The 27233-nt window shown below is 39.9% G+C and overlaps 1 protein-coding gene across 2 annotated transcripts in view; it reads left to right on the top strand.

The window, feature by feature from the left end:
- TRIQK (triple QxxK/R motif containing) overlaps positions 1–27233 on the top strand; it is a 64832-nt gene that overhangs the window by 15268 nt on the left and 22331 nt on the right. For both annotated transcript variants that reach the window (XM_074816029.1, XM_074816038.1), the window contains one exon: positions 2922–3002. In XM_074816029.1, coding sequence (XP_074672130.1) covers positions 2942–3002 — 61 coding nt within the window. In that variant the 5' untranslated portion in view covers positions 2922–2941. The remainder of the gene's footprint in view (positions 1–2921; positions 3003–27233) is intronic.

Below are 27233 nucleotides of genomic sequence, written 5' to 3' on the forward strand. Positions count from 1 at the left end.
AAATGGAGGAAAGGCCAGATCCTCCACTCACTGATGTTGGAGGCAGTTGAGCAGCCAGAGACAGCTGGGAAAGACTTGACTGCAGATTTTGTTTACAGTAAAGTTAAGATGATCAATTATTGTAGGATGACCACTGCGATTTTAAGTGGGGAAAAGGCACTTTCAAATTGTTTCATGACTTACACATGTTCCAGGCTTTTCCTTTATAGAAATCTGGTCAGAAAGTTACATTGGAAACCACTCCTACAGCAAGGTTCATAAATAATAAATATTATCTCTTATTAATCCATATTTTAGTTTAACTCTGGCTCATGGCAAGTTGCTTCCTCAGGGAATGCAGGATTCTTTACAAGAAGGTGATGAGCCACAGTCCCTGAGGAATTAAATTGTGAAAACAATCTCGGTTTCATACATGCTAATATAGATCTGTTATTCCCTTTCCACATCTATCACAACACATTCTAAATTGTGGCTGATCTTTTATGCAAATAGCTGTCTTATTAGACATTGCGGCTGTATGTGCTAATGTCTCCATGGGTTTCTCGGGCATTTGCTATCTAACCATCAAAGCGGTGGAAATGAATGATGATTACTGCATCCCTTTGAAGAACAAAGAGGAGTCGAGGTTCTAGATATGGGAGTTGGTGATGCCGAGCCATGCGGGCAAATGCAAGCATCATGTGGCTCGTATTAAGTCGGGAAACAATTCGTGCCTGTGTTTTCTTCTTGTGTTTTATTGGCACTGCTAAAACTGCAAACATCTTTCACAGCTGATGTTTTGTTACAAAACATTAATAGGCTATTGAAATTGCAAAAGGCAAGTCAAAACAGTCTCTTAACAGTGGCATTAAAAAGCCAAGAGCTAGTTTTGCAGTGTAAAAATGTATCTGTTATCTCCTCAACTAGCTGAAAGTTCAAATGGTACTTTTGTTTTCCGCTCTTGTTATTATGATGTGAATGTTACGTGAGAAATACAACTCAGTCTAGAGGGTAGCTGGGAAGCATAACAGAGGGGAAAAACCCCCCGGTGGATTACAGTTTACTGCTTCGGTGTTTTACATAAAATGGGAGTATTCTCTGAATTAACCCAAAGTAATGTATGGAAACATTAGTACACTATAATTGAGTTTCCATTTCGGATTAAAAACTAATGGCAGTCTTTTATACCTTGTTATTATTCCTGAATACCTTTAAAAAAGGTTGCTGAATTTGAGCACCAAAGTTCTTTTTATGCTGTGTCACACACTTTAATTTAAAGAGCCTGGATTTGTCACTTGACATTAAATGTCAATAATTCTTACAGAATAGATAAAAGAAGAAACTTTGTGGTTTTAAAATGCATGAATAACTGATGGGATCATTCCTGCAGCTATACTTCAAACCTTGTTTGAAGCTGTGAAGGAAATAATGGTGGATGTTTAAGGTTGGGATGCTGACAGTAGCCCATTCAGCAGTGTCTTGGCATGCTTTTTGGCCCATGGTTTGGTATCACAGTGCCTTCAAGGGCTGCACTTCCCAGACAGCATGCCTTGGCAGAGCCTGGGGAAGCTCGTCTTGCTGTAACGCAGCTGGTTATGCCTAACAGAAAAATAGAACTCCAGCAGATACTTCAAGGCCATATGTGCACCATTTGCAGATGGTTTGTGGCTACCCGGGACGGTTTGGCCAAAGTTTGTCCTTGGCACTATTCTCACCAAGGCCAGTTGGGAAAAGGCAGATGTTGGTTGTTGTGCGTCTTCTGTGCTCAAACGGTAAATCTGACACTGTTGAAAATGTCAGTCCTCTTGCGAGTGTGGGGTTGATGTCAGGAGGCTTGTGTCATAGAGGTGGTCAAATAGTGGGGCTTATCATCACTATGATGAGCGATGTCTTCAGCCCAGCCAAAATGGTTGAAAACCAGTGTTTTGAGCCACAAGCATAAAAGCCGGGTATTTTTTGACTATGGAAAAAGAGGTGAACTGGGCATGTTCACCTTCTTGTATCTTTTGAGTGGCAGCCCTGTGAGGGGATGAATAAGAGACCATAAGGTCTCTTATTATTAAATGGGTATATTGGGAGTTTGCTAGAACACTACTGAGATGGTGCTTGTTTAGTTACATGGATGGTGTGGGAGCACCAAAATACCAAAAAAAGCATCTTTGGTTGAATGATAGTGCAGTTCCCTGTGCAATCCTGATGTCACCTGCTTGCGCTGTGCAACATAAGAAGCCCATTGAAGAGTCAGGATGGTTGTTACCTAAATGCATTGAAGTGATTTAAACTCTCAGTACCTTGGCTGAGAGGTGTAAGATGGGCACAGACCCAGCTCTCATTTTTACTCTCCACTTTCTTTTCATTCACAGACCTCTAGAGCCCTTGACAGGAAGGTAGGAGAGTGTGGGGTTGCTGTGTTTTAGGCATCTGTTCCTCTCTTTTGCTCAGGGTGGCTGAAGGGCTGCATCTGCAGGTGGGTTTCCTGAGCAGTTACACCTGTGGATGCACACATGCTTACTTCTGCCTCAGACTCCTGGGTGTAGTGTAAATGTGTTTGCCAACAATAGAAGCAGCTCACAATACTACATTCACTCCCTGGTTTACTAAAGAAAAAAATTATATAGGAATGTAATTCAGTGGTACCAAATGTGGAATTACAGTGCAATCAGTTTAAATCCTTCTTTTTTTCCTTTTTTTATTCAAACTAACAGGCATTCTGTAATGTTAATAACCCTTGCAATGGGGAAAAAGGTATGTTTAGAAGTTATCTAACAGTCTTCAGAATAGTGATGATTAACTCCAGTGTCTCATTGTACTCTGGGAAGGCTTATGTCTTTGTGTATAATCATGTAAATGTTGCTTGTTACAGTTTTTTCTGATGTTATAAGTCATTGATTTCCTTAGTAACTTGTTTAGGAATAATGCATATTTTTTTTCGATACTGACAGTGATTTTTGGATTGAAAACGATGGGTAGAAAAGATGCCTCTACAGCAAGGACTCCTGTTGACCAATACAGGAAACAAATAGGTAAGAGATCTGAAGAAAAGTCTGTGTACTTAAAAAAACCCTGTTTTTTTCAGCCAGACCAGTTCGTGTAACAAAATGTCTTATTCCTCTTCAAAAACTTTGTTTTGCTCACAAGTGGTGCAAAACAATGCACACTCCAGGGAAACGTTTTTTATATACTGTTGACTAATTCATTCAGCAAAACTTCTTATGAAGACAGTTTCAAGTAACTTGATAAATCCATGTTCTGTGTTTGGACATACTAGTGAAATGGTGCAGTGCAATGACTCCATGATGTTTCTGAACTGTTGGAACTTTCCTGATTTTCCTGTTTCTCTCCAGTTTAAAATACAGGTATTTCTAACAAAATACTCTTCATGCTTTATAACAATTTTTGATACACTGAATGATACAGACCTTTACATTATATAACTGCATTTATTCTCAGACTAATGCAATACTTTTAACATGTTAATAATTTATTTTCCTAGGTCTTTTTCTGTTCTTACCCATTGTGTATGTAGGTAACTTGTATACAAAGTACACACATGCATACCCGTGAATGCACACGTGTACACTCACACAGATACCAACATAGCAGACTCAAATCCCTATTTGCTTAAATGTAAAGGTAAGTGGCTTGTTTTTGGAATCCGGATAGGATTCTACCTCTCTAGGTGTTAAATAATATTATAAAACAGACACAATATTTTAAAAGTACGTATATAAAATGAAGTACCTTAATCTATACTCAGTTATTTAGGTAAATGACTTTGTTTTATAGTTGCTAAGCACCTACATCTGTGTTTAAATATGCAGAAAAATAGCAAGTGTCGGGGAAAAAAATATCATGGTGAAAGAGCTAGGGATATGCAAACAATCTTATTTTTATCATGTCTTAATTTTTTTAGTGCTGCCTTATTATTTTAAAATAACTGTTTTAATGGTCTTTTCTGCATTTAAAGTTGAAAGTAAGGAACTGTTTTGTATTTTATTTGTTTTAGATAGCTGTGAAATGCTTTATATTTCCTAATCTTGAGCAGTTCGTGTGGCAGGCTTCCTCAGTTCATTCTCTGAGATAGAAACATGGCTGAAAACGTCCGAGTACCTTTACAGATGGGAAGCAGATATACTGGAAAAATATTTAAATAGATGAGCTCCGCTTTTGTGCGATTTAGGTTTCGTGTAGGAAACCTTGCAAAGAAACTGTTACCCAGCAAAAGATGACACCACAAATATTTCACCCAAATGGGTTTAGTGAGAAGTAGGAGTGCAGCAGCTCATCTTTGGGACAGCTCATCCCATGTAACTGGGTGTTCAGAGAGAGGATGATTGCATCAGCTTTCTGGCGTTTTCTCTGCATGTTTTTCATCGTGGTCACTTCTTTTACAGCAGCTTCCTTTAGGGTTGCTTTTCTTCCTTTTGTGAACCCCTCCAGGTGACCGCAGTTCAACTTGTTTATTGAAGTCCTCTGCAGGGTGAAAGAAGCTGGTGATCTCTAGGGGGATCCCTGGAGATCAGGTTGGGCTGCTGGAGGACCGGGGAGGTGTAAAGCTGCATCTAAGTATGCGACTCCCAAAATTACCACAGCTTGAGCTATTTCTTGCACATTACTACTGCGTGACACTGTGGTTACACATCTCACACCAGTGAGATACCAGGACTGGTCAGCTGTGCCTTGAGCAGGGGAAAGAACACTGTGCTGTAGCAAGGGGGCGACAGTATTTGTATTGGGGCCCAGCACTCAGAGGACTCAGAGGGATTCTGTTCCGTTGCTGACTCTCTGGTTTTGGGCTAGCGTGTTGTATGAACAATTTGGCACCTTTCCTGTTAGACGATGCAGCACCATGATCCATTGGGTACTGCAAAATACAGTGTCTGAGGGGGCTCATAATGAGCTCATTTTGCTTAGATGCGATGCATTGCTCTTAACTTGGCAAAAGCAAGTGTTAAAAATTATCGTAGGGAAGAATCTCACACCGGCAGGCAAATAACCGAGGAGGTGTTTCTGTGATTGTAGTATTCCTTAGAGTACAGAGAGCAAGAACTAAAACAGACTATCCACTGCCTTTTGCTCTGATGATGGTGGTTTCAGCTCCCATTCTGGTCATTCACTGATATAGCCATAGAGTTTGCCAATGGAAATTAGTTCTCTGATCTCATCAGTGAACTTAATGAATGTGAGAGGGGGGGAGTTGAAAATTTGTGGATATGGTTTTATACTGTAATATTGCAGGTATGTTTGGGTTTTACGTATAGCATTTTGGGCTAGCTTTAGGCCTCGTAGCTGAGCTTAGTGGAGCTATCCCTCGAGTCTCATTGTGCCTTTAGGTGTATTATAGGACAAATAGGTGTGTTATTGACAAATACTGTCCAGTAAATGACTTTTCTTGCCGTAACGAATATGGAAGTCTTTCATTTTTTTGCCATTACTTCTTGATTTTTTTCTTTTTATATAGTTTTGAGTAAGTGATGATAATTCATCTGTTTATCACAGAATCACAGGATGGTTGAGGTTGGCAGGGAGGGACCTCCGGAGGTCATCTGATCCAACCCCCTACTCAGGCAGGGCTGCCTACAGCCAGTTGCCCAGGACAGTGTCCAGATGGCTTCTGAATATCCAAGGAGGGGAACTCCACAAACCCTCTGGACAACCTGTTCCTGTGTTTGACCACCCTCAAAGCTTTTTCTTTATGTGTTTCAGTGTGTGCCCGTTGCCTCTGGTCCTGTCACTGGGCACTACTGAGAAGAGCCTGGCTCTGTCCTCTTTGCACCTTCCCTTCAGATTTTTATATACGTTGATGAGGTCTCCTCTGAACCTTCTCTTCTGGGTAAACAGTCCCGGGTCTCTCAGCCTTTTCTCATAGGAGAGATGCTCCAGATCCTTAATTTTAACTCTTCTTGATCTAATTCTTCATGATCTGATTTAATTCAGATACTTATTAGGAATTATACAGGAAGAATTTAAATTTTTTCTTAAAATCCATTCATCAAATAAGCCATTCGTCAAATTTGGCAGCTTAGGTGCTTTTGCAGGAATGCTTTATTGTGAGGCTGTTCTGTAGAAGAGCCAGAATACAGAATGCCATCATGCTCCAGGACTGTGTAGCTTATGGGAGGGTCATTCTTGTTTGTAGGAGAACAGAGATAGAAGGCTTATCTGGTTTGGAGATGGGCATTTGATCACACTTTCCCAGATAGGCTATATCTAGAAAGAGTGGGCAAAGGGAGACTGCATGGGACCTGTCTTTAAAAAATTAATTTATCAAACGCATTTAAAGTTCTGAATCCATGCTTAGAGTGATTGCTGTCTTTCCATTCCAGGCATTTGATATCTATGGATTCTTGAAAATATTATGATGGATGCTGACTGAACAGCTATCTGTTGCTGACTAATGGTGTGTTATTTTTCAGCTCACAATTTAATGTTTTCTAGCCTTGCTGGATAGAAGGTAACCAGATTGAAACATTTTTAATATTTTTTTTTGATGAAAAATGGCAGTCTTAAGGAACAACATGTCACAAAGTCATGTCAACTTCAACACAATTTTCAGTTAGATGTTTAGTGGAGTAATTTGAAATAAAGGCAGATTTTTAATTTCATTTTGTTCCAAGCTTTCTGTTTTGTTCTGAGTTTCCATACGGCATGCCACATGTTTGCCCTGTGCCACGGTTCAAGTTCATGTTGATCACTTCAGTTCAGCCGTTTGCCTTTTTCTCTCCTCCATGAGTACAGGATCATTCATGTCTTGTTTGCCAGTGTGCCGCTAGCGGTTGCTGTTTGCTTCAGTAGCATTTTCAGAGGATTCCCCCAGCATAGAGATTGATATTGCTCTTCTCTGTCAGCTGGCTTTCAGCCATCTCTCCTGCCACCAGCCAAAATTTGTCTGTAGTGCCTCTCGTTCAGCCAGTGCTCCAGTATCCGACAGTGGCACTGCCTTTTCTGTGGGGAGCAGAGGCAGCCTTTTAGTTATCAGACCAAACTGGCACTGGCTTCGTGAAGACTGTCCCCAAGTGGGACAGGGAACAACAGCAGCAAGCTTTTCAAACTGCCTTAGACTGTGCCTGGAGGAGGGAGGATGGCACCAAGGGAATCTCTCCCCATTCAGTTCCCCATGAGCAACAGAGGCTCTAGAGGAGGCATGAGGAAAAGTAATTTTAGTGCTCTTTATTCAGCTCTCTCTCACATACCCAAACATATACCTGTAGTGCAGCAGCACATGGGACAGCTGTTCTGCATAGCCTTTCCTTCTCACTGCTGCTGTTTGTGCTGCTGTGCTTAATTTGCTGGGATTGGAGGAAAGGTGTGAGGCAGTATGCATCTTTCTGCATTTATGCAGCTTTGCTTCGCAAATGCTGTGAAAATAGCAACAGGTTTTGCACCATATTTGCTTTGTTTACTGTTATGTGTGCTTTAAGTTCCCAGAACAATTCCACATGTATATTTTCCATCCTTCTTCATCTGGTGTGTCGCTTGCTCGGCATGGAAGCCGCATGATTTGTGGGTAGTGTTCATGACTCGTGTGATTGCGGGATCCTAAGCAGGCATACTGAGAGGATTATAGCATAACTAAAACCTGGTCTACAAATCAGGAATAGACATACTTTTGGCTCTCATTACTATTGTGTTGCTGTAGCATAATTTTTCATGAGGAGAGGTTGTTTGCCAATCATTCAACCTCCAATTTGTAGACTCAAAGGTCTGCTTATTGTCTGCTCTGTATCTTCTGGCTGGCCGACTTGATCCTTTAGGGGTTGGAGCTTATATAGATGTAGCCCAGGGGATCTCTGGAGTGAACAAGGCTCCTCACATCCCCTGGGAAGGAGTAAAAGTTATGAATGAAAATAACGTATCTTTTTGTTTTGGAAAGCACGAGGTGCTAGGCTGAGCACGATGGCTGATGGTGGAGGTGGTGCTCACTGGCATAGCACGCACAGAGCAGTGGGGCGATAAAGGGCACTGGGTGGAAGTCCTGAGTCCCCAGCTGTAGCAGCGCAGGAGGAGAGAGAGAACTGCCACCTGAACTAACAGATAAAACAGATAAAACTCTGTGGGTAAAGTCGCCCCTTTTTTAAAACTCCTTGGTGTGGTGAACTGACTCACCGAGAAGAAAGGCACCTCATCCTAGTGCCGAGGGCTACGGTCCCCCTGTAGCCCTGATGAGATGGAGAAGAGTTTGTATCTCAGCGTGAGCGTGGTGGACAGAGCTGGGCTCTGTTGCCTCCCAGCCTCCTGCACAGTCGCTCAGCTGTCAGCTGGGTGATTTGTAACAGAAAGCAGTCCCAGTCTTCCAAACCAGGAATCGTTTGTGGTAGTATGGTTGCACTGACAATCTGAAAGAATAGACCTTGGTGGGATGGGTGGATGGAAACTAGTGGTAGCAAGAATGTCTCTGGGGTTCCCACCTCCAGCTACCAGCTCAGTTGTGAGCATGGACCTGTTGCCTCCCGGTCTCCAGAGGGAAGCCCTTCTTTTGGCAGATTGCCATCTCCACTTGCCCTACTGCTAAAAGAAATGTCTTTACTCTCTACCACCACACCATTTCCTCTGTTTTCCATTACTGTTCACCAGCTCCATTTTTTTATAATGTCCCTCCTCCTTCCTTATCATGAGTAGTGCCTTTACATACTGAAATCAGTCTGACCACTAACAGTCTTCCTTTTCAGATCAAAAGAAGGAAAAGCATTGTATTTTGATACTTTCTTCTGAAATATATTACATACTTTGAAGTGAAATGTGATTGTTTTGTTTTGGATCAGAAAATGTTTGTTATCAGCATCAAAATTTTAGATTTCATTTCTGAAACAACAGCAACAGCAGCAACAGCAAAAAATGTTTGGACAGAATTTGTGCTGAAAATTTCAAAACCTCACCATTTGTCACCAAACAGGAATTCCTGTATCTTTTGTCTGTTAAGAAAAGGCACAGGACCAGAAGGCAGCATTTGCATCATCAAGATTGCTCTCTGCTGTCAACAGCAAAGATGTAGCAGGCCTGATGTCAATGGAATGAATTCTCCAGCCTATTTTTTTAATTAGTCATCTTTTTTTCCCCATATTTGATGTCAGTCACTGACGTCATCTACATGGACTTGTGTAAAGTATTTGACACTGTCCTGCATGACATCCTTGTCTCTAAATTGGAAAGACATGGATTTGATGGATGGACCACTCGATGAATAAGGAATTGGCTGGATGGTCACACTCAGAGCTGTGGTCAATGGATTGATGTCCAAGTGAAGAGCAGTGATGAGCGGTGCTGTTTAACGTCTTTGTTGGTGACATGGACAGTGGGATTGAGTGCACCCTCAGCAAGTTTGCTGACGACACCAAGCTGTGTGGTGCGGTCAACACACTGCGGGGGAAGGGATGCCATCCAGAGGGACCTGGACAGGCTGGAGAGGTGGGCCCGTGCAAACCTCATGGAATTCAACAAGGCCAAGTGCAAGGTTCTGCACATGGGTCAAGGCAATCCCATGCATAAATACGGGCTGGGTGAAGAGTGGATGGAGAGCAGCCCTGTGGAGAAGGAGTTGGGGGTATTAGTGGATGGAAAACTGACTACGAGCCAGCAATGTGCACTTGCAGCCCAGAAAGCCAACCATATCCTGGGCCACATCAAGAGAAGTGTGGCCAGCAGGTCAAGGGAGGGGATTTCCCCCCTCTACTCTGCTCTCATGAGACTCCACTGGAGTATTGTGTCCAGCTCTGGAGCCCCCAACATAAGAAGGACACGGACCTGCTCAAGCGGGTCCAGAGGAGGCCACGAAGATGATCAGAGGGCTGGAGCACCTCCCTTATGACAACAGGCTGAGAGAGTTGGGGTTTTTCAGCCTGGAGAAGAGAAGGCTCCGGGGAGACCTTATAGCGGCCTTTTGGTACTTAAAGGGAGCTACAGGAAAGATGGGGAGGCACTTTTTACAAAGGCATATAGTGATAGGACGAGGGGTAATGGTTTTAAACTGAAAGAGGGTGGATTTAGATTAGACGTAAGGAAGAAATTCTTTACTGTGAGGGTGGTGAGACACTGGAACAGGTTGCCCAGAGAAGCTGTGGCTGCCCCCTCCCTGGCAGTGTTCAAGGCCAGGTTGGACGGGGCTTTGAGGAACCTGGTCTAGTGGAAGGTGTCCCTGCCCATGGCAGGGGTGGGGTTGGAACTAGATGATCTTTAAGGTCCCTTCCAACCCAAACCATTCTATGATTCTATGATTCTATTTATTGAGGGAAAAGTAGGGAGGGGGAAAGTACAGAAACAAATACTTGCTATTCTAAGTTGAGACAAAAAGGGAAGAGGCCTCTCCTACTATTTGTTTAGAGTGTAAAAACAACCCAAGAAATGGGCAGTTTCAGTGCATAGCATGCCCTTTTTTTTTTTTCATGTGGAACGTTACATTTACTCTCTTGAATTTTTCAAATAAAAATATACTATTACCACATAATAAAGAAAATTAGAAAAAAACCCCTCCTTTTGCTATTATATGTGACTGTTGGCAAGTTTTGGAATCTTTCTGTATTCTGAGTTTCATACTTCACAGTGATATGCCACAGATACTGTGTGTAGTCTCTTTTCTTTTGTTTGGGAGGAGGTTTTGTGAAGAATGAATTTCTTTGTCACAAAAATTGAACTAGATCTTTTGGTCACTGATTGCTATTTTGATTTCAGTTTTGTGTCAGTGGCATCACTTCTTGGAAACTAAAGCAGGAGCCGCTGAGGAAAACACTGCTGTGAAGTGAAGCCTAGTCTGTCTGTACTAATTCAATCCACATTTTGTGATGATTAGGATGTTTTTAAATATGTTCTGTGAAGGCTGATGATGGATATTAAGCATATACAGTATGTGATCACTTATTTTTTAAAGTCCAAAGCAGTAAAGCTGTATTTTATTGCCTTGTCTTAGAGCATAAAAGGTGATGGTAGATCTGGATATGTACTTGTGTTTGTGTGGATATTTAGTTTTCACTTGCCGGGCAGATGCAGATCCAGCCTGAGCAGGGACAGGAGGGGCAGCTGCAGAGCCGGGGGGCTGTGGGAGCGTGTACGCACATGGTGCAGCAACTCTAAGGAGGAAGGTGGTGTATCTAACCCTTGGCTCCCATCCCCTCTCCACAGCAAAAGCCTAGAGTTTCTTTGAAGTTGTTTGATTATACTACTTTTACTATACGTTTATACTACACTTGTTTAGTACTTTTATACAGATGGAGGATCATAGTCAGCTCTTATTTTAATCTCATCAACAATATCACCATTTCACTCAGTGGAGTTGCTACGAATTTTTTTATAGGTGTAAATGAGAGTGAAATTTGACACACTGTTTCCAATTGCTGAACTGCATTTCAGCATGGTGTTATTTCAAGCACTTGCAATTCCCGTAAGGTATCTGGTGTCTACAGGGCTCTTGCAATGATACATATTTGTGCTTGTACTTACTCTCAGCTTCTGATCCATTTTTCAATGGATTCATTTCTGCAGTCAAAAAAATCAACCTAAACAATCACTTTGCATCCTCTCCAAAATACATAAAAATTTCACTATAGACACATAAGCATGAATATATTACATTCACAGGCAGAGCAGCTTAACATTTTTAGAAATTCGTTCACCAGGCTTTGAAAATCTTAGCTCATATGTGTGAAGGCTGGACTTCAAAGTTCTCATATCTCAATGTGAATCTGTAAATCTAACTTTAGACACCTATTTCTAAAAAATCTCAGACATAATTTTCTATGTACACAATGTTCATATATATGTATTCTCTGCATGTGGTGCACATGCTTAGGTAATATTATGTCAATATAAATGCAAGGAGAGTTGGGCAGTGAACTACAAACCTGATTTCCTCTTAATTCATCATAAGGCAGCAGTGCAGAAGGGATAAGAATGAAATGTGCAGTGCACACGCATCTCTCAAGATGTGCTTGACAGATGTTTAAGGTGGACATAATGCACAGTTGCAAGTGCATTTTTTCAGTTACAGTGCTGTGAGATGTAGCACTATTTTTTTTTGGTGCAGTTAAGTTTTGTCCAGCCATTGTCCCACAGTGGAGTGTGGCTGTCTGTTAAAACTCACTGCTCCTCCACTGTCTGGACTAGCAGAAACAAAGGCAGCAAGGAGTCTGGCCAGCATTGCAGGGGCCACTGGTCTAAGAAGAAAGACATAGAGTCCCTGTAGCTCAATTCAAGAGGTTTATCTGAAGGGACTTTTGTATTTCGTGCTTCAGGATGCATTTTGTAGTTCAGCAGGTATTGCACCTATTTATGGACTTAAAAAAATGTTAGATGTCAGTGTTCAGGGTAAGCATGAGCATAGAACAGTCATCTGGCTTTCATAATGAATTTGTTCACATTGGTGATTGCTATCATGTGGACTATTAATTGCACGTTGTCAGGGATTTCTGTAACTGGTTTGTATTAAAAATATTTTTTCAGTGGAAGCTTTTGCTTCTATTATGCCTTATTTTGGAAGAAAGTTAGGAACTGGCTACATTGTGGTTTTCAAGGTCTTGAACTATTTATGGGATTGTCTGCTAGGCTCTCCATATTACTTGCAGGCTTTAAGTGTTGGATGGGAAATGAAGTAACGGCGGCAGGAGATGATCTTAGTAAGCTCAAACTGCTAGAATGAAAATATAAAAAGGCAGTTGCTTAATTTGAATTACAGTTACAGAAATCGCAAACATCATGCGACTAGCTTTTACTTCTACTCGGTGGTAAAGGCTGATTAAAAATAAGCACTATTGAAAGTATTCACACATTCAGAGTTATTTTGAGATTTTTCGTAGCAGTTGGATCGGTACAGCAAAGCACCGTGAAGTGAACAAAGAGCTCTACAATAAAAAGTGGAATGTGGGAAATCAAATACTCTGCCCTGATTGAGTGCTCTGGTTGCAGTAAATAAATTTACAGTTAATATAAGGCAAGTCACTAATCTGTTGTTTAATCTCTGAAATACTTTACTTGAAATTTGGTCCTTGTCATCATCCCAGCTATGTAGATACCCTATTTACTGTGGCACCAACCAGAGTTTTGCTCTGCTGAGCCATTGGTACTGTTCTAAAATAACTCATATATTAAATAATAATATTTTCAAGAGTTTTGACTGCCTGTTAAATAGGAAAGGTGGAAAAACCCTGCTTTTTCCTTATTTTCTCTTAGTATCATTATTGCTGTATCTGCTTTGGTGCGGTAAGATTTGTAGCAATACTGATATTCTCAGCTATAATATTTGATTTTCATTAACAAAGTAACAGTAATTTTAGAATGCATGGGGTTTTTTGTTAGAATTGATTTTTCTATGGTATTTTAACCAAATACCTATGGGCTTTCTTGTTCCTAAGAATGGGGGTTTGGATGATCTAGGATGTGATAGGTGAGAGGATGTCACACAGCTCATCACTAAATCACTTGCTCAGGTTCAGCCTAGGTGATAGTCATGGGAAGATGGTAAGTGCCTGGCAGATGTTGGGTGGCATTTATGATGCAATGTTTGTGCATTCAGTTCCTCGTGGAGACGTGTTGAAAAACATCATTATTTGTTGGCAGTCAAAACAGAGAGGAGCTGGATAATGAACTAGCATATGGAGTGAAACAGTGTCTCAGCATTAGACATGGTCCCTTCAGCTCAAGGTTACAGCATACTGATGAGAGCATGGCCCAGATTCACTGAAGCTGTTGTAAGTCTGAAATCAGAGGGTGCGTTAAATCCCTCAGCTTTGGACCTCTTCAGCATAGTGCTCATGTTGACCTGCCTCATAGCAGTGCCAATTAACTTGGCCATGATGCTGTGTATTATGGCAGTGCATCTCCTGGTTTGAAGTTGTCTTGCACCTAACCAGTTCACATCACAGGCAGAATGAGTGTGCAGCTGTTTGTGTAGACCTGGCCTGAGGGACCTTTAGTCACTGTCACTGAAGAGCTGGAAGAAGTTTTAAGTTGAAGTAGAATGCAAGTGGGGCCTCCTAGGAGTTCTGCAGGCATTGAGTGGGGATGTGTAAGGATCATCTCTGTAGGCTTCTGTTCTAATGGGTGAAAGGTCTGAGTTGGGGCTGGTGATTCATGTCTACACTTGCAGGTTAAACAAGCCTGGTATTGCTTTCTGGCACAGAGGCTAACTGACATTGAATGACCCTGACCATATTGTGAAACTCTTTTATCCCTAAAACAGAGTGTCTGCTTGCAAACTGCTTATTGTAAATTGCTCCACGTTCATGTTAACTCTTGAGCCATGTGTAGGAATTGCCTGGGAGAGGGCTACTCTGGACACAAACTGTGCCACGGACTGTTGTAACAACTGGAGTGTGCAGACCATTGAATTCCAGTTCCTATTGACATTGTACAGTATATTGGTGCACCTGCAACCAGATAGCCAGAGGGTACAGTTTGACATTACAAAGTGACCTTTAGCAACACCTACCTCTCTCTACCATCCCCTGGGATGGCACAGCTGCTTGTGTGCCATTTTGATCCAGCTTGAATAAAAAGATGTGCTGGGCAGTTTTTTAGTTGAATCAGTTCCCTGATCTACTTAATCAGCTGGCTGCGTGCACAAACTGAGCTAATATGCATCAAAGAGCAGGATGTGGCACTGCAGGGACTGAAGTGTGTGGCAAGACTCGGGCCAATAAGTACCATAACCCAGTACTGCTGTTGAACATATTGCAAAGCCAAGCCACACTTCAAGTGAGTCTAAGAAGAGTCTTTATTCTGTAAACATGCAGATTGAACAGATTAAGAAGTGTAAGAAGGATTCACTTCCTGTATAGGCTTCCCCCAACTTCTTAGAATCACTTTTGATTTCAATCCACTGGCCTCTGTAGGTCAGATCAGTCCTACTGGCTGAATTGCTTTATGAATAATAACTACAAAAGTTTAAATCCATGTATTTTTAGAGGTATCTTACACTGTCTGCAGTGAACAGTGATGTTGTGTTCCATACATGTGGAAGGCACAGCAAAACCTGAATATAGTTCTTTTTTTGGCACAGCCTTTTCCATAATGTTCAGGTATAGTACAGCGTATTTTGCCTATCAAACATTAGAAAGAAATGGAGTGAAGTGACTAGTTGAGATTACCTCTGAAGAAATACTTTCCAGAAAAGATAGGTTGCAGTCCACTGTGTCTTTTCTGGAATAGATGGCGACTGTGCAAACTAGAATGAACTGCACAGGGAGAAACATTGAATAAATTGCAAATCAAATAGAACTGAAGGTACAATCCTTAACATACTTCATAGTGTGAAGTGTCTCAGAAAATCAACCTGTTAAGTACAATACCAGATGGAAACGATTGGTAGAGTTACAAGAAAATCAGACTCATGTCTGTAACACAGGAGGCTCCGTGTATCTTGATAGGCAGCTTGGAAAACCACAGACCCCATAGCATATATTCCATGGAAGAGTTTCTGTCCAAATGGCTTAATGGAAAAAGCAAATATGACCTGTTGTGTTTGCGTAGAGAAAACTATCAAATTGTAATGAGTAATCATCGTGAAAATGACAAAGAAGGAAGTGCTTTCATATACTTTTCAGAGAGGGAGAATAAAATATTTTGGCTGTGGCAAAAGCAGAAAAAATGTAGTCCACAGAGGATTGTCTTCCCCATCTTCTCTCACTGATGCAAAAAAAGAAATTAAAAGGTATAGTTCAATGTTAACTTTTTTCTTTATCCATCTACCCTTCAGGTAATTTTTAGTCTTAAGAGGAACACTTCTTACAGTGAAAAGGCCATGAGTAGGAAGGTTGGATTTTACAGTGGTGGAGATCTGGGACGGGTATCACACTACTGAATTAACAAAGTTGTTTCAGATGCTCATACTTGTAACTGGGAGCAAAATCCAGTCCATAAATGTGAAGATAAAATGAGTAACATTTAGCTACTGGAAAGGCTTATTATGTTTCTTCATGATTTGTTTGATTTCTGTTGTCAAAATACTATCAAAAAATTGTGCATGTTGCTAACTTAGTAATAATTTTGGCAAAGTTTCATGATAAAGGAGTCTAAACACCAGTACAGGTTACCCAGAGAAGTTGTGGGATTTCCATCTCTGGAAAATTTTTGAAACTGAGTTGTATGAAGACCTGAGCCATGTGATCTAACTTTGAAGTTAGCCTGGCCTAGTTTCTGGTTAGAGTAGGTAACCTCCAGAGGTCCCTTCCATCCTGAATGATTCTGACATTCTGTGCCATTATTCTCATTTGTTTCTGAAATGCTGGAAATATTTGCTTAGAGTGGTACTGGCATAGAGTTCTACCACAGAAAAGATTCTCAGAGCTGCTCAGTACACTCCTGTGCATGGAGAGATGAAGAAAGAGAAAACTTTATATGGTACGTGTCATACATCACTGTATGAGAGCACCAGGGTGGGTTGCATCAGCATCTTAAAACATGGCTTGTAGCCTTGATGACCAGCTAGCTCACTACCAATGCTACCAATTCATCAGCCAGATATCTTAGAGGAAATGTCCCCTTGTTTCCAGTGATCATCCATGGTCATGAAAAAAAAGTTTTATCCTTGTATGTATTTAAAGTAGAGATAAGAAATATTAAACCCATTAAATAGGGCATTGGAGACAGTGTGTTTGAAGTACTGAGTACTGCTTTGCTCATCCATGTTTGAGAAAGATGAATCAAAAGTGAAAGAGATGCTGAAAGAACTGTTAGGGTGACCGAGAAGAGCCTTGTTTAGCACAGCTGAACACAAACTAAGACAAATGTTGTTTCTCTCATTGAATGTTTTGGGAGTAAACACTTGGGAAAGACAACAGTTCATATATATCCCGTCTGTAAATGTGTATAAATTCTCCATAAAGAAGCTGGAAATTATAAGGCAGCTTCTTACCAATAGAAGATTGAGCTTCTTAAGTAATGTCCTACTGGTAGGGCTAAAGACCAAAAAAAACCCCAAGGCTTTAACTTGTTTTCCAGCTGATCATTTTCTGTGATCAATTTTGAACAAAACTGAATGATATGGGTGTCTTCACTAACAGAGTACTGGATTTCAGTAGTTCACCAAGTCCTTCCTAGTCATATGTTCCATATGGACAAAGTTTCACTGTGAAGTGGAGCAGCTTTTCAAGATATTTATAGCTAGAAAATGCATTTGGAAGGATTACCATAACTTTCTGACTGTAGTTTTACTTGTGGAAAAATTAATACTGAATATTTTCACTAAAATCAAGACTTCAGGAGAACTGAAAACATAATCTTGAATTTCACAGGCTTTTTCCTTTTTGTTGAAGGCAATGTGAAATTCATGCTGAAAGTCCAGGTTGAAAGCAGAGAGATGAGGGAAAAGGGGCACATTTCGATCGTAACATTAACCTTTGTTTTTCAGTGCCTGTGCTCTCAACATAATGTGATGAAACTGTCAAAACATTTCTACAGCATCATCTTTTACTGCTTTGGGGGTTTTAAAATAAACTGCTGGGTATACATTTGGTGTTGCTGCTCTTTTTGTTCTTTATATTATAGAAGTGCAGTATTTAATGGTCTAGTACTAAGTATAGTGTGCAATTTCTTGGAGGATCCCCAGTTGTCCATCTTTGACGGGACTTTCTTATATCACCCCTTGGCCCTAGCTGTTGCAGCATGTCCCACTGGCAGGAATAGGATGTGACTCAGGCATTCTTGTAATCAAAAAATGTCAGTGAGAAACTAGAAAATGGTTTATACCAAATACTTCTAGCAATTAGCTCATCTCCAGGGGGGCAGAAAAAAGAAATGCATAGTATTTGTAGGTTGTCAAGGAATCTGGAAACATATTTCATTCAGTAAGTAAATAGGAGGAGTTTGAAAACAGTTTACAACAGGTGCCAAAGGTTGTGCAATAAGGGCATGTGTGGCATATGGGCTGTCCACTGCATACATCACTGACTGAAGTGCTTTCTTTAGGTGGAGTTTTCCTTCTCCACCTATCTATTTATTTATTGAACAGCATATGCAAAATCAGTCTTATCCCAAGAATTATTTTGACCTAGCTTAGCACATTTTGAAAGAAATTCATGTGGGTGTGCAGCACTAAGCATTACTGAAAACTTTCAGTATAAAGTTGCTTGGAACTTGGAAGTGCACACCAGTATGGGGGACACTGAAAGAACTTCATTCGCAGTAAATCTTGGAATAGAATGATATATTGGCTAGAGTAGGTTATAGTTGGGTAAACACAGGGAGTGGAAAGTGATCAAGGCACATGTATTTATGTGCACTGTTGGTCACTAACATATCAGGGACATATCAACTAAAGCTGCCATTTGATCATGGTGTGGGATGCTGGCCTTGGAGAAGAATGAGGTAAGACTATTGCCATGTTTTACCTCATCAAATTTCTGCACTTTTCCTAACCCAAAAGAAGGAAGACTTATCTAGGACTGCTTGCACATTTGATGAATCAAAACGTGCATGCCTTCTCTGAGGTCATACCCAAAACATGGCTGAGAGAGGAAAAGATATTCTGGTCCTCGTCTATTACCTTAACCATAAATGCATTTGTCATCTTCCATTGGTTCCTTGCCTCATTTACTACACATCATACAACTTGATCGATGAGTCTTGTTGTGCATGTTTACTTAGCTACTGAAAGAGGAAGGGGCTTCTGAGCAGCATACATTATCATAAAATGTTAAAAATTCATAAAATTCTCTATTGTGGTATATATGTTAGAAGCAGACAACTTGTATTTATTCCTTGACTTCTCAGTGCCTGCCTTTGAACTGTATTAAAAATATGAGTGGGGGCCTAAAGATTTTTCCTATGATATTTCTGTGGAGAAAAACAATAAAAATAAAGCACTAGCACACCATGGAGTGAACTGTCAGTGAGTCCTTTTGCTATACTCTGTAGCCCTTTTATTGTAAGAAAAAAAAATTACTGATTGTAACATGAGCATTAAATAAGCATTGTACTTCTGTCACACCTTTGGATTTTGCACCAAAAGAACTGAGAAGTAACTCAATGTAAATCTTCACTGCATGCATGTTTCACTCAAATGTTAGTTGCAGTAATTTTGTTTTAATAATTTAATGTCCTCTGTTCTGCTTGTGCAAAATCCCTGTGCCAAATTCTTAGAACTTGGCAGAATCAGATTCACTGGCTTTTTCTTGGATCTAGGAAAAGTATGTCTGTCATAAGGACTTCACTGAAAGTGAAGTTGTATCTCTTTTCTTCTAAGTAACTGAACTGTTGAAAAACAGGCCGTAGGGAGGGTGTGTGGCTTTGTTTTGTTCTGTGTTTCTATATCTATCTATTTATGAAATGAGACATTTAGAAAAACAATTCACTCCGAATGCAAGACAAACCTCTAGGTTTTGAGGAACTGAAAAATGACTTTCAAAAAGAAATGCATTGACTGTTTTTCACTCTGCATGCTATGTATAATAAATGTGTCCTTTCTGGTATATTTAAAGAATGGAATCAATCAGAGCGAGAAATGTCAATAGAGGACTGTTGAGGTAGTTTGCAAACAACGTCTCTCATCTGTCCTGAGCAACGCCTGTCCTGCCTGCTGGGAGCCCACTGCCATGGGAGGTGGGGGGTTCTCTCTACTGATGCTGCACATCAGGACTCTCCCGCAGGAGATACACTTGAACTAGGACCAAGTCACTCGTCACCTAATGGTACATGGCTGAAGTTCTGTGTCCTGTTACTGTGTGCTAGACCACACTAGGTAACTCTAGACAAAGGGATTTCTTCAGCAAGGGAAGAGAGAGGGAGGCGTGGGGTTACACAGGACCTTTGTGATAGAGCAGTGTCCATATAAACAGTTTGTGAAGAAACAAGCACAGCTAAAAGTTAGTTTCCTGTTTAATTCTTTATGCTTTTAATTCCAGAAACTGAAATTGCTTTGTACATGGGTTGATAAATATTTAACATGCATTTTTAATGAATAAGAAAATCACTTTAAGGGGTCAGTAGCAGATTTGGTTACTTTTTCAGGTACTTTTTTTAATTGTTTCTCATTATATTTGCAAGTGTAATTTTAAAATCTTTAAAAAGAAATTAATGTAGGCCATTAGAGAATCATCTCTAATAGATAACACTCATGAGTGTTTTTCACTTCTGTTACACCATTAGACCAGGATCTCAAAGTTTTTCATGAGTACCAAAGTCTTACAAGGAAAAGAGATTTCCCAAGGTCATACAGTAATTTTGTGGAAGATTCAGGAATAGAAAACAGCTCCATGCTTTATTTGCTCTAATCGAATAGTTTTCCAGATGTAGACTGTTTTCCTCAGCAGTCTCTCCAGCTTTTGTGTTTCCTTCAAGAAGCAGCATACTTAAAAGATCATCCTGTGGAATTAAGTTTTGGAGAAAAAGATGCTGGGAGCAATCCTTGTTTCTTTGAATAAATTGCCTAAATACATGCCTTTCAATATTTAAATTGTTTATAATATAGTCATGTCCAAAATGAGGCTAAACATGAACAGAGCACTGATACTGGTGCAAATGATGAAATAAAATAATTACCATTGCTCTGATGGCAAAGCGATTGGAAAAATACAACATTTAAGTTACTTGACAAATTTATATGCCTAAAGAGAAGGTGTGAAGTAAAGTCTAGCTATTCTTCATAATATATTGAAGACTGCAGTATTTGTGAATGAGACATTCGCTTGTAAGGCAACAACTCCAGTCCTGAAGTCAGAAGTAAGATGCCATTATTTTACATGTTTTAGTACACTACGTGCACACACCTGTAGTTCCTTTTCTATGAGCCTTCAGAAAGGGAAAAGGATGGACTAGTATGTCTAGAAAAATAAATTGTAAAGTTAGCCAGGCTCCTCTATCCTATTATCTTAAGACAAACATGGATCTTATCACTGGCTGTAGCCCAGTTTGGCTTTCGAAGGTAAAACTGTGTCTCCTAATATGCCTTCAAGACATTATTACACCTTTAGTTCTGAGGTCCATAAACCATTACTCTGGGTGCTCATAAATATGCATTTCCTTTACACTTTTAAGTAAGCTGCTATTGCTGTCATTCACTTTTAGTTAAGACCTGTCAGGTGGTGTTTCTGTTGAAGGAAAGAAGTTTAAATTATGGGCGAACTGAAGATATGTAGTTCTAAGGAGTGCTAAAATTATGAGTGAGTTGGAGAGATTATTCCTCACAAGTAATTTTAGGATCCCAAGGGATAATGGTGATGTGTACAAGAGATGTTCCCTTCTCCACTAATTCCATTAAAAGCCTCTGATTTCTGCATTGCTGGAGTGAGACTCCAAAAACCTGCTTTTCCATCTTACATAATCACTTTCACAGTATCCTGTAACATCCACCTCTGCTAAGACTGTCAGTGCGTTGACTCCTGGAGTGACAGTGATATATAGGTCTGACAAAGCATCCTTCGCAATATGCTTCATTGAAGTGAGAACTGCAAATGCTGACAGTATTACTGGAAACCTTTTACTTAGGCAGAATTAATGAATTACAACTTGTATTTTGGGATGGTCTTGTAATATACAGCTGGTCTAGAATGATATGACTTAGTAAGGAATTACTGCATCTTGGCAGACAGCATCCAATTTATTTTCAATTCTGAGAAAAGCATTATCCACTGGATAAGACACTGGATCAGGAGTTAAGGCATTCAGGCTCACAGTTGTGCCATTATTCTGGTGCCTGACCTCATGCAAGTCTCTTCACCCACATGTCTTTTCTTCCTTCCTCTATGCTTTCACTTTTTAAACGTGGCTGTGATCATTCATGGGATATCCCTCTCAGCTCTTGCAACTTCTCCACTCGTAGGTGAATGCCATGAATCCTATTGGACTAAATCTGTAAATTTAGTCCATTACCCATAATTTCTAGCTCCAGTCCAGGCCTTGTTTGGTTCAGACTTGGGAAGCTTTTCTTTAGCAAGTTGTGATGAGAGGCGAATTAATGGTAAGTCAGTCTGAAGCAAAGAATGTTTTTAATCTTGACAGCAAGGACACAGGCTAACATTAAATGGGATTTCAGCTCAACAAGTCAGGTGTTGGAGAGAAGTGACCCTAGCTTATCCTGAGCTGCGTTGTCTCTGAGGCTCTGTCCCTAGTTCATCATGCGACTTTTTCCATGATCTTTGCTTGCTGCAAACAGTTCTTTGCCTGCTTTTGTTTTTCATAACACCTGATATATGATTTAATTCTGGGTGATGTACTAATACCATTCAAATACTGCCATGCTGTTGTGTGTGAGAACAGAAAACTGTGAAACTGTTAGAAACTGATGCGATGTGGTATCTGCAGTGGAAGTCTTGTACTGTTTCATATGGCCTTGTCTGTTTTCCAAGTTGCTCAGTTTTCCTGTGCCACGCCCAAGACCTGACCTCTATTCCAGCTGGGGAAAAGGAAGCTGTGGGTGACAGGTTGTGTCCTTCCCTTCCTGGACTAGCTGTCACCATCCCTCCTCTAAGTAAAGTCCCACAGAAGAACAGCTGGTCAGGTTTCACTGGGGAGGCCTGTGGCTCCTGGGAGGGTGCTCATGGAGGAGCAGGGGCACGGGAGAAGGGATGACTCCAGATCCATGTGGTGCTACAGTCCCACTGTGACATCCCCCAGGGACAGGCCATAGTCACCTAATAAGGTTGGACACATCAGGTACTGTGGGATTAACTACAGCAGAGGGAGAGAGATCCTCCTCTCCTGAAAGACCACTGACCCTTTATCTAGAAGGTTTGATATTATTATTACAGTACTTGATGATGTTGTGGTACTTATTCAGCAGCCACTGTTGTGAATGACTCAGTGATGTTGTCTGACATTAGCGTGATATACATAAGAGTAATTGGGAATCAATTTCAAATTACTGGTATTGAAAAGATTTTTCAGGAAGTAGTTGGTTTGGTCCCGTTCATATGCTCAAGAGATTAAATTTATTGCCAGAGACACGGTCTGGAAGTTTCTTGCTTGTTCAGATAAGCTAGGGCTGTTGAAGGGGTTTTCCTCAGTGGGGATAGAGGGAAGGGGGTATTGCTTTCCTTTTGATCGTGGTCTTAGAATCATTTACGTGTGTGTTGGGTTTTTTTCTTAAAAAATAACCCAGTAGGGAATCTTTGACTTCTCCTGTGACCTCAGTTCCTCCTGTTCTGTTTAAGGTCAAAAAGAAGTAATTTATTTAAGACAATGGGAGAGATTTCTGGCTAAGTAGTTGGCAGGGATAAGAAGAACAGAGAAGATGTTTTGTGGAACATGTGTTTCATGGATTTGCTTTATGGTGGGCAACTGAATTGGTCAACCTGGTCATCAGTCTATATTTTCCTTTATTGACTAAGTGCTCTCAGTGGAGAACTATTCGTAATATTTTCCTACCTTCCTACCTAAGCACAGGCTAGCTTTTATTGGAGCTAACCTCAGTAATTATAAAGCCAACATCACAATAACAAGCAAACAGATGGGACATATAATATTCATAAATTATTGAATGCAGCTTCCTCATTCTTCACAGTAAGCTCTTCAGGACAGGGACAGTGTCTTGTAAGCACCTACAGTGCAACAAGGAGGTAAGCCATAGCCAACGTGATTTGTCAAATCAATTCAGTTTTCTTCTGTGACAGAGTAGCAAGCCTTATCGATGGGGAAGAGGAAGAAGTGCCATATGCCTTGACCTTGTCAAGGCTTTTTGACAAGGTATTCAGGAAACAAACTAGAGACACGTGAATATGAAGCTACTGCAAGATCAGTACTAAACTGATATGAAAGCTGTTCTTGGTAGTTATTAATGGTTTATTGTCCATTTGTAAAGGTGTAATGAGGGAACCATAGTAGTCTGTCCTGAACCCGATATTTTAATTGCAAGTGGGATGATGAATTTGGTTTGCAAATCATACTGGGATGGAAGGCAGTAAAGCGATAAGAGTTTAAGATTAAAATTCAAACTAAATTTAAGAAACTGATGAAATGGCTTGGAAAAATAGAATGTAACCTAACAAGGAAAAGGGCAAGATTCTTAACTTTGGTATAAATAACCAACCTACAGGCTGAATATGGGTAAGAAAAGCCTAGGCAATAATTTTGGAAAAAGGGTTTGTACAGTGAGCAGAGTCACAGGCAAACTGTGATTGAATATATAAGCAGAGTATATACATAAAACATATCAATAAGGCCTCAGGTGAAGTGCTGTGTTCAATTTTGTGCAAAGGTCAGAAAAAAAGTCCAGAGGAGAGCAAGAGGAGCTGAGAAAACAACGACTGAAGAACTGGGACTGAAAGACAGGTTCAGTATGGAGAGCAGAAGACTTGAGAGATGTAATGGCAGTCATTAAATATATAAAAGCTTCATGCAAAGAAGAAGGGAATAAATCAACTGTCCTCCAAGTCTGTGGTGGATATGACAAACAGTAATGTGCTGTGGAAGATTTAGTTGGACATGAGGAAACTTTTAATGATAAACCTAGTGAAGCATTGGGGGTAAGCTAGTGAGGCTATGCCGTTTCCATTTTTAAGGACCTGTTATTCTGTGACTCTGTAGTCCCTGTGTGGGGACTATGACAACAATATAATCATCTCTCTTATTCTTGTCTTTGCTACTTAGTTTCTATCTGGCAGATTCCCCCCCCCCCCCCGTTCAGCTTTTTCCCCTATTAAATTAGCTATGAGTACACCTTCAAACGGGATATGTTAAAAACAAGTCTGAGGCTTCTAGGGAGAGAGATAGCAAAGATCAGAAGAGCATGCTCAGGACTTTTGCAGCTCTGGAATGATGGCGCTGCATGCTATCTCTGTCTTACTAGAAAGCTCTGACCATAAGTCTGTTTCCACTTATTTCAGGATATATCACATTTTCTTCTATTTGCAGCCAACAAAGTTAATAAAATCAGTGTAAGCCAAATTAGAGCTGGGCGCAGTCTGGCTCAGAAAGGCAGAAAGACTCTTTGTGTGCTATGTGTCCCTCTTACCATGCCTTATGATGCCTTTTTCACACCCCTCATCATCAAAGAAATAGTTTGTCCAAAAATCATCTAATCAAATGTTTGATAAAAATATGGCTTTTAATTGCATTAATGGTGGGTACTTCTCTCCTAAGCAGTAACATTTTTGTTTTGCTTTTCTCATTTTCAGAATTTATACTAAAACATGGTTGTTTATATGAAAGTGCAACTACTAGTAGTTGTTCCATAGCAAAGTAATAAAAATGTGCTCAAAACTACACATGCACATCAATGCATATATATATATATATTATGTAGGTGGAGAAGAAGTGAAACACCTACCCAGTGATCTGTTTCAAATTAGTTGTGTTAATTTATTTTTAAGAAAGGTGTTTAATGTCTTCAGAGTTGTCTTTTTGAGTAGGAAATGTTAAGGAGATTGTTGGAAAGGTTAATTGAAGAAGTGCCATCATGTGTGTTGAAGATACGCCTTTTACATGGAGCTATTACTTTTTAATGGCTGTAGGCATGCACCTGTTGGGCTTGAGCAAAAGATTGTAAAAGATGATTTAGCATTGAAAGGTGTAAAAAAGGACTGCCCATCAACTAGTATCTAAAAAGCATCAGTATTTTTAGTGCTGTTCTTCAGATCTTTTAGTATGGTCTTGCAGTTAATTGAGTATATTCTACAGGTATTGAAAACAATGAAATTATGTAACTAATTAGCTGATTTAAAGTATTGATGTTATTTTTTATTTTGTACATGATTGATAACTTGTTTTCTGAATTTCTTTTCATAATTGCTTATATTGATTTTTAAAATATTCCTTAGAAGAAATATCAGAAAAGGTTCTAATTTAAATGTATTCTTAATTACTGATTACAATCAACATATGTCTAATACAAATTTTAAATGTAAAGCATTTTTCTAATGAAATGATGCTTTTCATGGCAACTCATGGCAAATTCTGATGGATTTTCTAAGGGATTCTGTTTCCAGTCAGAATATTATATTTAACAAATATTACTAGACTTCTGTTTTGGAATTGGGGAAAGATAGCAATAATTAAAAGCATATATTTTGGTATACTTAAGAATGTTTTATATTTTGGTGGTTTTTTAATCTTTCATGCAGCATAAAAGGAATTTATTAATTTTAATGCATCCTTCTTGTTTGCTTAAAGCTGAAATATAGTTGCTTGAAAATTAATTTACCCCTCATGAATGACTGGTTGGATTATCTTTGTAGCATTAAATGTCAACCCTGAGCTCAGAGCACATTGTGTCTACGGTAAAAAGTTGTCCCTGAGCACTTAATGTTGTGTTAAATGATGATGTGTCCTTTGCAAATGTATTATTAGTGTCAAGCTGTTCTGTCTCTCAAGATTGAAAAATGGTCAGTGATTTGAGCTGCCATTAAACCTGAATAAAATAGAGAGAGGCTGTGGGGGGTGTTCATGCCTTTTCTGAGTACAGACATACTCTTGAGTAAGTATAAAACATATCAAAATAATTCTGTTAAGCTAAGGCTCCAAAAACTCCATTTGGAATCACAGCAATTAAAAATAAGAAGTCTCACTTCTGCTTCTCAGGAAAAGAATGGTTGTTGAATACATCTGTGTGACACTAAGAGCACAAAAAAACATAATAAATGCCCTTGTTCCCATAGATGTGAGCTAGAGTTCTGTTGCTGATTCTGGAACATAGATGGTAACACTGTTACCAATGTGTGATTTGCTGTCAGGTTTTGGCTGAGGTTAGGCCTGAAACTCCTGGGGAATTCTGTTTTTCTGACATTCCTCTAACATCCTAAATAGTGATTTCCACTTTTAGAGTTACCATGTTATGGATGAGTCTTGCATGTTTAAGATGTGTTGTATGTGAGTAGAATTTCACTGGATTGAAATTCTGTTACTCAGTGAATATACAGTGACTGGTTTAAAATCTCTCAAAGATATTGAATCATATACTTCTGTACACGCACCTTAGAAGCTAGGTCCCTAGATACCTTTATGGATCTGGGTGATGTTACAGAGCACTTGAGAAAACACTTTTTTCTCCATGCCAAACACCTAACTTGCTGACATTAACGAAGGCACTTAAATAAAAATTCTGCTGCTGTTTATGAGATGATAGAGCCCACTTTTAAGGAGTCCCAGGGCACATAGGGAAAAAAATAGTTATACTCCCTCCTATTAAAAACCAAACTACTGTAAAGTTATGGAATTATTGAAACTACAAACTGATTTGAACTTTTTAGTCCATTGACTTGCTGTTTACAGACTGTTACAGAGGCTCTCAAATAAACAACCAACCACCAAAAATTAAAAATTTATTGTCAACACAATTAACTAGCCCTCTGCAACTACTGAATTACATGTTCAAATGTCCATGAGAGAACAGAACAACTTCC

This window comes from Strix aluco, chromosome 1 (genome assembly GCF_031877795.1).
Source record: "Strix aluco isolate bStrAlu1 chromosome 1, bStrAlu1.hap1, whole genome shotgun sequence".
Lineage (NCBI taxonomy): Eukaryota > Metazoa > Chordata > Aves > Strigiformes > Strigidae > Strix > Strix aluco.